The 10,180-nt window shown below is 50.5% G+C and overlaps 1 protein-coding gene across 1 annotated transcript in view; it reads left to right on the top strand.

Annotated features, from left to right (window-relative positions):
- SRL (sarcalumenin) overlaps positions 1-9,926 on the top strand; it is a 35,052-nt gene extending 25,126 nt beyond the window's left edge. Inside the window, exons 4-7 of the mRNA XM_024759623.1 lie at positions 1,064-1,159; positions 3,570-3,686; positions 4,678-4,911; positions 6,817-9,926. Coding sequence (XP_024615391.1) covers positions 1,064-1,159; positions 3,570-3,686; positions 4,678-4,911; positions 6,817-7,628 — 1,259 coding nt within the window. The 3' untranslated portion in view covers positions 7,629-9,926. The remainder of the gene's footprint in view (positions 1-1,063; positions 1,160-3,569; positions 3,687-4,677; positions 4,912-6,816) is intronic.
- The last annotated feature ends 254 nt before the right edge of the window (positions 9,927-10,180 follow it).

The raw sequence follows: 10,180 nt of genomic DNA, 5'->3' as shown, positions 1-10,180 counted from the left end.
GGGCGGGGGGTGGGCTGTGTTGGTGAGGACCTGGGCTGGGCTGGGAGAGCCCTGTGGCCAGCGGCCACGCAGCACCTGGCGGGGCATGGCTGCAGCTCTGAGGCCAGCAGGCACCCCAGGGAGGAGGAGCGCCCTGGAGATGGGGGGCTTCATGGAGAAGCCCGTGCGCATCATCCAAGGCTGGAGGGCTCTGGGTTGGTGGGGAGGAGGAAAGGCGATCCAAGCAGAGGGACCAGCGAAAGGGTGGAAGGCAAATCCCAGTGCTGCTGCCTGGGGACGGTGCAGCCTCCAAGTCATGGCCAGGAAGGGTTGTTCATCACTTTGGCTTTGATTTTTTTCAGTTGATAAAGCCCTTTGGTGTCCAGTATTTCATTTCATTCTTGTAATAACCCAAGGCTTTCAGCAGGGCTTACTGTCTCCTCTTAATCGATGAGCTGGTGAAAGCTCAGAGCGGGGCAGGGCTTTGCTCTGGCACACAGCTGGAGACGGGCAGCTCACAGGCAGGGTCTGGAAAGACTGACCCTCGGTGGCCCCATGTTCTTCCCTCCCTGTGCCTCACCCCATGAGCCCCTTCTCCCTGGAGCCCCACTCTTCTCAAGAAGATACTTGGGATGGCTGAATCCTCCCAGGGGCACCGAGGATGCGGTGAAGGGCGCAGGGCTGGGGCGGCCATGCCTCCTTGCCCTCTAAACCTAAGGCAAGCATGAGTACAGTTTGCGGGGGCAGAGAGAAGGAGATGGGGTTCCCATCTGCCATAGAAAGGGCCTTCAGGTAGCTGCAGGCTGAAGTGGTGCTTCTGGACACACTGTTGAGGGGAAGGAGAAGAGGGTTAGGTTAAAAAAAAAAACTCTGGAGACTTTCAGGGGTTGGGGGGATGCCTTTCAGTTTAAAGATTTCTGAGGGTTGGGGTGTGCACCAGCTCCCCCCAGGAACACTGATGTACTGCACGGCCCCTGCTCCCCACCAGGCGGGGCCAGAGCCGCCCTGGGGAGTGAGACGGATCCACAGCGGTGAAGCCGCCCGGTGAGGCCCCTGCCTGACCCTTGCCCTTCTCTGCCCCCAGTGGTGCTGCAGCGGCTTCGAAAGATCTACCACTCATCCATCAAGCCCCTGGAGCAGTCTTACAAATACAATGAGCTTCGGCAGCACGAGATCACAGGTACCTCTAGTGTCCGGAGGCCGGAGGTCGGGCCTATACCTCTGACTGTCCACACTTCCCTGAGCCCTCAAGGGGAGTTCTCCTGAGTTATCAGGGAGGGGCAGAGACCTCAGTGACACGAACCATCCTTTCCCAGCAGGTGTGCCCCTTAATTTGCACAGGGCTTTATGGGAGAGCAAGTGTTTCATCTGTGAGCATTCATGCAGGCAGTTTTGGTTTCCAAGGATGGAGATGCCAACTTCCATCCCTCCTGTGCTCAAAAGCCACGAAGGGCTCCCCATTCACATACAGGTGGTGTCTTCAGTCCCCTGATTGGCCTAGAATCCTTCCCTCCTCCTAATGGCTTCTCAACTCAACTTCCCTTGGGTCTGGATTCTTTCAGAAATTGATTTTCAAAATCATAAAAATAAGATATACTTGTTGCCAAAAAAGTTCTGTGCAAAATAGTATAGATTGAAAAATAAAAATCTCTTTCTTGATTTCCAGCCTCTCTAATTCCACTCCCAGAGACAGCTGCTGCTATGGTTTCTCATGAATACTTCCAGATAGCGCTCTGCTTATATGAGCATATCCAAGGGTGTCTTTTCGTTTGTTTTACAAAGATGGGATCACACCACAGAGCTGCTCTTTCTGGTCCTTGTGAACCCACCACCCTAAATTACATACCCTGCTGATGGAACACAGGGTGTTTGCCATGTTCTGTTTTTAAAGCGTTACAAACACTGCTATAAGTGTTATGTATTTCATGGAAGTATATTTGAGGGATACATATTTTAAAGAAATGCTGGAATTCAGTATTTTGATAGTTGTTGCTCAGTTGCCTTAGGTTGTCCTCTGTGTACCCACAACAACAGGATCGTGTTCTTGTTGCCCCACAGCAAGGCCATTTTTAAGTGTCGCTTGTCTTGGAAACCTGTTAACAATGGCATCTAATTGCCATTTAATGGCTAGTGGTTTGCACGTCTCTTCCTATGTTAGTTGGCTGTTTCTGTATCATCACAGTGATGTTCCCAATGGCTCTACAGCGGATGGGGTGTGTAGGGCCTACATTATTCCTGCTTTACAGAAGGTGGACTGGAGGCCCTGAGAGATGCTGGGCTACTCAGACCACGCAGCTGGAATTAGGAGTGGTAACTTTCTCCTTCTTCCTTTTTCACAATTCCCTTGCAATTTTCTTCGACAGGCGGCCCAGGGGGATGGTTTCTCTGTGGGGAGAGCATCCCAGTGTCCTGATCTCACTTTCCAGGCTCCCTCCTCTCCCTTTGTCTGTCGCCAGTGCCAGGGCTCCTCTGTGCCCCTGGGCAGCCTCCTGTGTGACCTCCCTGCTGGGTCCCTCACTTGCAGCCTCCTTCGTGTGCCAGTGCCGCCCCCTGCTGCAAAGAGCGGGGACAGCAGCTGGCAAAGCCTGCTGGAGTGGTCTCGTGGGAGAGCTGGAAGGCTCAGTTCCCCTTGGCGTGGCCTGGGCCTGGGGAAAAAGGCTTCTTGTAGGAACTCTGTGGCTGTAACTGGGGACTCCTGCCACCCCCAACCCCCAGCCTGCCAGTCCCTTCCTGTCCCCGAGCCAGGGGTTGACACCCAGCAGTGCAAAGGACTCACTGAGTGTCTTTACCAGCAGGGAGGAAGGGGCATGGCCTGGTACCAATTTCAGGTAATAAATATGTGCTCTCCCCTCACAAGACACCATCTTGGTCTCAGGGCTCAAGGAGGGGCTGTAAGTCAGCAGGAAGAAGCCTCTCACTGCCCCTTCCCTGAGCCCTGGAGAATTCTGCTTTTCCTGCTCAGGGACCCCAACTGGGGAAGCCCAGGCAGGGTGTTCTCCCCAACATGGGACAAGAACCCGAGAATTGCCAAGTCAGCGCTTGGTCTCGGAGACGGGCAAATGTGCCGTGGACTTTGGAGACTAATATTTGAGACCGGCCCTGGAGCCTGGCTTGGGCTGAGCCTGAGGAGGGGTGTCGAGAGGTGCAGTTAAGGGGAGGCAGGCAGGGGACAGGCAGCGCCTGAGTCCAGACCATCCAAGGGTGTATAAGCCTCTTCTGTGTCCTTTGTTTGGTTACCAATCCAGATAGCGGCATTTCAGCCTCTCCCTGCATGGCTACTCTCTCCTGCCCCTTTTATGAACCGTTCGCCCCCAGATCTGAACCAGGAGGAGTTGACTTCAATTGATCCCTTCCACTCTGGGGCTGGTGTGCTGTGGATCTGTGCATGGCCCAAATGCTGTCTTCCCATGTCCTCTAACTGGGTCATTGCACTAACATAGCATGAGATGTGCCCCTGATGGTGACACGCTCTCTGGTCCAGGGTAGAATCCCACAACTCAAGATGGACTGTCTGGGACGCAGAGTGAAGAACCCTGTCCCTCCTCAGTAAGGAGCTTTGTGAGTTCATGTCTCATCCCTGCTGCCCACAGATGGGGAAATCACATCCAAGCCAATGGTGCTGTTCCTGGGACCGTGGAGTGTTGGCAAATCCACCATGATAAACTATCTCCTTGGGCTGGAAAACACTCGCTACCAGCTCTATACAGGTAACAGTGAGACTTTCTTGTATGATTGTTGGTATTTTAGTGTCATATGTAAAAAGAATTTTGAAGAATGAAAACATTCAGGGGATGTAATGTACAGCACAGGGAATATAGGCAACAGCAGTGTAGTAACTTTGTGTGGTGACTGATGGTAACTAGACTTATTGTGGAGATAATTTCATAATGTATGAAACTATTGAATCACTCTGTCATATACCTGAATCTAACATAATATTGTAAGTCAATTATACTTCAATTAAAGAAATAAAATATGACAGATTAAAAAAAGAAAAAAGAAAAATTAAAATATTCATATGTGTCTTCAATATAATAATGAAGATTACATGCAAGAAATCAGCAGTTAAGCCCATGTTCACAGAGCATTATTCACAATGGCCAAGAGCTATAAACAACCCAAACGTCCATCAATGGATGGTGGATAAAAAAACATGTGTTCCATCCATGCAGTGGAATATTATTCAGCCTTGAAAAGGAATGAATTTGTAATACATGCCACAGCATGGATAAACCTTGAAGACATTATGCTAAGTGAAATAAGCTAGACACAAAAGGACAAATATTGTATGAGTTCACTTATATGAGGTCCCAGAGTAGTCAAATTCATAGAGACAGAAAGTGCAGGAGAGATTCTAGGGGCAGGGGGTGGGGGAATGGGAGTTAGTGTTTGATGGGGACAGAGTTTCAGTTTGTCAAGATGAAAATATTCTGGAGATGATGGTGGTGATGGTTGCACAACAGTGTGAATGTTCTTAATCCCACTGAACTGTGCACTTAGAAATGGTTAAAATGGTACATTTTATGTTATGTATATTTTATCACAATTAAAATAAAAGAAGCCACTAGGTTAGCAAACATAGTATCCAACACCTGTGGCAAGCCCTCCGTGAAACATCTTGCTTGTCCATGTCCTTGGTGGTGGATTGCTTCCCCAGAGATGACTGTGTTCCCTTTAACCCCACGCCTGTGTGTGCAGGCGCCGAGCCCACCACCTCCGAGTTCACGGTCCTCATGCACGGGCCCAAGTTGAAGACCATCGAGGGTATCGTCATGGCTGCTGACAGTGCCCGGTCATTCTCGCCCCTTGAGAAGTTTGGCCAGAATTTCCTGGAGAAGCTGATCGGCATTGAGGTTCCCCACAAACTTCTGGAGCGGGTCACATTTGTGGATACGCCAGGCATCATCGAGAACCGCAAGCAACAAGAAAGAGGTAATTTAACAATAATTTCTGAACAGCATGAGCGCTGTCTTAGAAAACTGTTAACATTTTAGACAGTGGATGGTAGGCAGACATGGGAGAGGCTAGTGTTGTCCAAGACCAGGGGATGCATTCTTCGCTTCCAGCCCCTTCTTGTTGTCACTGTGGTGCCTCTTAGGTGTGGGGTACCTCATCCTTTTCCCTTCCCAAGGACTGATCAGGTTTGGAGGCCATCAGCATTTTCCCAAGGGGAAGCCTGGTCTTCTCTGTCAGGAGCTCCTTGAGGTCTGTTCTGGGGCTGAGCTGTCTTTGGGAGGCCCATGGTGTCCAGGTGATCGAGAGCCTGGACTCGTTGGATCCCAGTCCACATGTACTTGACCTCTGGCTAACTTGGATCTGGGTTAAACCTGACTTTCAACTCTTCCTAGTCCCAGTATCTGCTTTACCAGGCCTGTTTCAATAGAAGCCTGTCTCAGACTTTCCAAAGCTCTACTTGCCTTCAGGTGGCAGGGGAGTGCCACTTAGTGTCACTATGATGCAGGGCCGTCTGCAGAGATGAGTCATAACGGGGCATTTGTAGGAATATATGACCAGATGGTGGATCTCAGTTTATGGTTATAACTCTCATTTTGGTTATAACCAGAACCCTGTTTTATGGCTAGTAATAATATTATCACTAATAATTATAATAATAAATTAATCTTTATTGCACTCCTATAATGCATAGGATAATTTTATGCATTACTGACTGATCATTGTAGAAACATTTCAAGACAGGTATTCCTAGTCCTCTCATTTTGGAAATAAATTAAAGGAATTAGAATGTATCGAGCTGGCTGTGTGACAGGCTGGCAGTTTTAGTTTGGTGCTTTGCTAAATTTATAGCAACATCATAATCTTTGTATCATCTTAGGTGTTATTGTTCTTCTTGTCATTTTGCAGCTAAAATGCTAAGGCTTAGAAGCATTTAATATTCAGCTGGCCAGTGGCAGGGCCCAAGTTCTAGTACAGGTCTTGATGGCAGGTCCATGTTTCTTTCCCCTAAGTAAGGCACCTTCTCTTTTATTCCTTCTAATTCCCTGACATTTTTCCTTCAACATCTTTGCCACTGCTCAGATCTTTGCAGACAGGGGGAAAATCTCCATTTGGAAAAAGTGTTTTGCTTTCCTGGAGCCTTGGATTCCATTGTGGATTAAAACAAGGATCAGGCCGTTCTTTTTTTTTCCCCTGCCTTGCCAAGCGGCTTGTGGGATCTTATTTCCCCATCCAGGGATTGAACCCTCAGCCTCAGCAGTGAAAGCACAGAGTACTAACCACTGGACTGCCAGGGAATTCCCCAGGCCATCCTTTTTTTTTTATAAAAATAAATTTATTTATTTATTTATTTATTTATTTTTGGCTGTGTTGGGTCTTCGTTGCTGCCAGCAGGCTTTCTCCAATTGCAGTGAGCGGGGGCTACTCTTCCTTGTGGTGCACTGGCTTCTCATTGAGGTGGCTTCTTTTTGTTGCGGAGCACAGGCTCTAGGCGCATGGGCTTCAGTAGTTGTGGCACGTGGGCTCAGTAGTTGTGGCTCACGGGCTCTAGAGCACAGGCTCAGTAGTTGTGGTGCACAGGCATTGTTGCTCTGTGGCATGTGGGATCTTCCTAGACCAGGGCTCAAACCTGTGTCCTCTGCATTGGCAGGCAGATTCTTAACCACTGCGTCACCAGGAAAGTCCCCCCACCAGGCCATTCTTGATTGAGGGTTGACAAGGGACAGGAGATATGTAATTAATTCTTTAAAAGTCTTTAGAAACCCAGAAACTCCCTGATGCCGTTACTCCCTTTGAGCCACGGAGTGGTCTGGTTCTGGAAAGAGGGGCGAGGGGCTTGAGGTGGCGCCTGCCCAGCCTGACTTCTCGCTTCCTCTCCCCAAGGTTACCCGTTCAACGACGTGTGCCAGTGGTTCATCGACAGAGCGGACCTCATCTTTGTTGTCTTTGACCCAACCAAGCTGGACGTGGGTCTGGAGCTGGAGATGCTCTTCCGCCAGCTGAAGGGGCGTGAGTCCCAAATAAGGATCATCCTGAACAAAGCTGACAACCTGGCCATGCAGATGCTCATGAGGGTCTATGGGGCCCTCTTCTGGAGCCTGGCCCCGCTCATCAACGTCACGGAGCCCCCAAGGGTGTACGTCAGCTCCTTCTGGCCATATGACTACAAGCCCGACACCCACTGGGACCTGTTTCTCAGGGAAGAGATCTCCCTCCTGGAAGACCTGAATCAGGTGATTGAGAACAGGCTGGAGAACAAGATTGCCTTCATCCGCCAGCATGCCATCCGGGTCCGCATTCATGCCCTCCTGGTCGACCGCTACCTGCAGACGTACAAGGACAAAATGACCTTCTTCAGTGATGGGGAACTGGTCTTTAAGGACATCGTGGAAGACCCTGATAAATTCTACATCTTCAAGACCATCCTGGCAAAGACCAACGTCAGCAAATTTGACCTTCCCAACCGCGAGGCTTATAAGGACTTCTTTGGCATCAACCCTATCTCCAGTTTCAAGCTCCTGTCCCAGCAGTGTTCCTACATGGGAGGTTGCTTTCTGGATAAGATTGAGCGGGCCATCACCCAGGAGCTCCCCAGCCTCCTGGGAAGCCTTGGGCTGGGGAAGAATCCAGGTGCTCTCAACTGTGACAAAACAGGGTGTGGTGAAACCCCAAAGAATCGCTATAAGAAACCCTAGGTTGCTGTGTCACCATTCTCGGGCTCCTATTGGTGAATGAGCTTGTGTCCTAACTGTCTGAGAAGTCCTGGTTTATTAACCCTTTGAGCCACACTGGCAGGAACTGTTACTCGTTGGAGATTTGGGAGTTAATTGAGGCCAGTTGGTGGGGTAAGGGGTGGGTCGAGGTGGGAGAGTGGAAACTGTGAATTGTGGCATGCTTGTCTTGTTGCTTCAATTAGGGGCCTGACTGAGGCACGTCAGGCCACACCTGCTTTTCCTGGATCCCCTCTTGGAGGGACAGAGAGCAGCTAAATTCTAGTGTAAACTGGATTAACGAGCATCACATGAGCTAAAAGCAGCTGAAGTTCCTTTTTCCCCCGGTAAGCTGGGAAACTAGAGGAGATTTGAGTTCCGTAGGGCTGTCTGCTCTGTCCACGTGGCTGCCTTCCACACAGTCTTCTGTTTGTCCCCAGCCCTCGGCTGCCTCTTGAGCTTGGGTTGGCTTCAACAGGAGACAGTCTCTCAGGGTCTGAATCAACCTGGGTGTTGAGCCTACCCCCAGGCCTCTCCCCTCTCCCCAAGGGGTGCAGAACGATTCAGGATACCAGAATGCTAAGAGAGAACAAGAGTTCCCGGCTAGAAGGATCTGCCTCCCCCAGGCCATTTCTCTGGCATTGTTTTCTAAGCCAGCCAGGAAGCTCAGTCCCTTCCTTGGCCCCAAGAGGAGGGTGACTGTTCCATGCATTCAGGTAATTCACTTGTTGGAAGTGACTTCAGTGAAAGTCCCGGCAGGGCTCAGAGGGTTAATTGGTTTGCAGTGTGTCTGTGTCTATTGCATGTCTTGGAAAACTCAGACCCCAAAGGCTTTGGGTTTCAGAGGGGACAGTGGAGAGCTTCTTGCTGTTGCCACAGCTTCTCCGTGGAGACACTTGGCAGAAGATTCGTTCCTTCCTGGTTTTCATCACATGGCTTTTCCTTTCCCTTCTTCTCCATTCCCTGATGCGCTGACACTCAAAACTCGGAGCAATTTCCCAGGAGTCAGAACCAGCACCAGCCGCTTGGTGCTGGTGGCAACCTAGGCCTGACCTTCAGTTTCCCACCTGAACTTGATGCCAATACCCACCGAGTGCACATGGTAGGGAGCCTAGCCTTCAAATACCAATGAGTGTGAATGTGTGTGTATTACGTTGTCCAAGAGAGATTAGGGAGATAACAGATGCCTGAGGGCACAGAGGAGGAGCTAGCTATGAGAGTCATGCCTGCCTGGTGGAGGGCAATGGGGATGGGGGACGGAAGGAAGAGCCTGAAGGGGACAAGCCTCTTGATGGGAAGTGGGTGGGTGAAGAGTCTAAGTCCAGGAGACCCGGGCCTGGCCCGGCTGCCCCGAGGGCCTCCTCCTGCCGCCCCGGCTGCCCCGAGGGCCTCCTCCTGCCGAGTGACAACTGAGCCGGCCCCTCCTGGGAGTGACCTGTCTTGGGGGACTTCACCAGGAGGACCCACCAGCACCAGGGGTTCACCAGGACCAGAAGGACAGTGAAGACGAAGCAGAGGGAGAGGCGCCCTGAGGATTAGGCAGTGGAGGCAAATTGGCAAATTGGTGATCAGATTAGGCCCACATGGAGAACTGCAATCCCGGAATTCCTGTTTCTCAGAATGATTAGCACTCCAGCGAGTGCTGCATCAGAGGCTGCCTCTTTTGGCTTTTTGGAGGGCCCGGGACCTCCCACAAGAAGACCAGAGGCCCCATCGCCATCAGGACGTTGTCTCTAAGGACAGAGCCAACCAGAGAAGCAAAGTCTGCCAGGGGCATCCAAGGAGCCTGGTGACCAGCACCTGGGGAGCTGCTTCCTTCTCATTAAAAAACAGCCCTGGCTTCATCTCCCATCCTTTGCACTCTCAAGGGGCTGCCCTCCCACTTTGCTCCTTAATGCCCCTTCCTGCCCTCGGCTACACTTGGCATATCTGTTTTTCCCAGTGAAGAAGGGGAAGAAAAAGTGGAGAACTGGGCATTGTCATAGCTGCTGCAGTCACCACTGCTTTGGGGGAAGCAGCTGAAATGAGACGAACACATTCATACAATATTTATATTTTCTGGGGGGGGGGCGACATCATCAGCGATCTTTCCCCCCTTTTCTTTTCTCCAACCAGCTAACTTTTCTTACTCCTTCTGTTCCTCTGTTCACCCCCGGACTTCCCTTCTTTCTAACTTCCCGCAGCCTTGTCAACCAGCTGGGGCTTTAAGTGCTGTTTTGTGCCCCGCTCTGTGGAGGTGGATTTCGAGCAGAATTCTGACTCTTTGGGTGAGGGTGGGGGGTAGTGGGGAACTGGGGGGGATTCGGAATCCAGATATTCCCCCAGGAGGAGTATCTATGAACGTTTGTGCCTGAACAGTTGCTGTTTCTCTCCGAAGCAGAACCTTTCCAGTGCTCTTTCCGTTCTGAGTTCATCAGGGAGAAAGTCTCAATAATAAAGTTCCAATCTCTCTTTAATGCCTCATGCTTTCTTGTTGCCTCCAACCAGTGTAATCTCTTTTCATTCCTTTTATCTAGTGGAGTGTACTGATTTTTATT

This window comes from Neophocaena asiaeorientalis, unplaced genomic scaffold (genome assembly GCF_003031525.2).
Source record: "Neophocaena asiaeorientalis asiaeorientalis breed wild unplaced genomic scaffold, Neophocaena_asiaeorientalis_V1.1 scaffold254, whole genome shotgun sequence".
Taxonomy (NCBI): Eukaryota; Metazoa; Chordata; class Mammalia; order Artiodactyla; family Phocoenidae; genus Neophocaena; species Neophocaena asiaeorientalis.
This window is presented reverse-complemented; position numbering and strand designations above follow the sequence as displayed.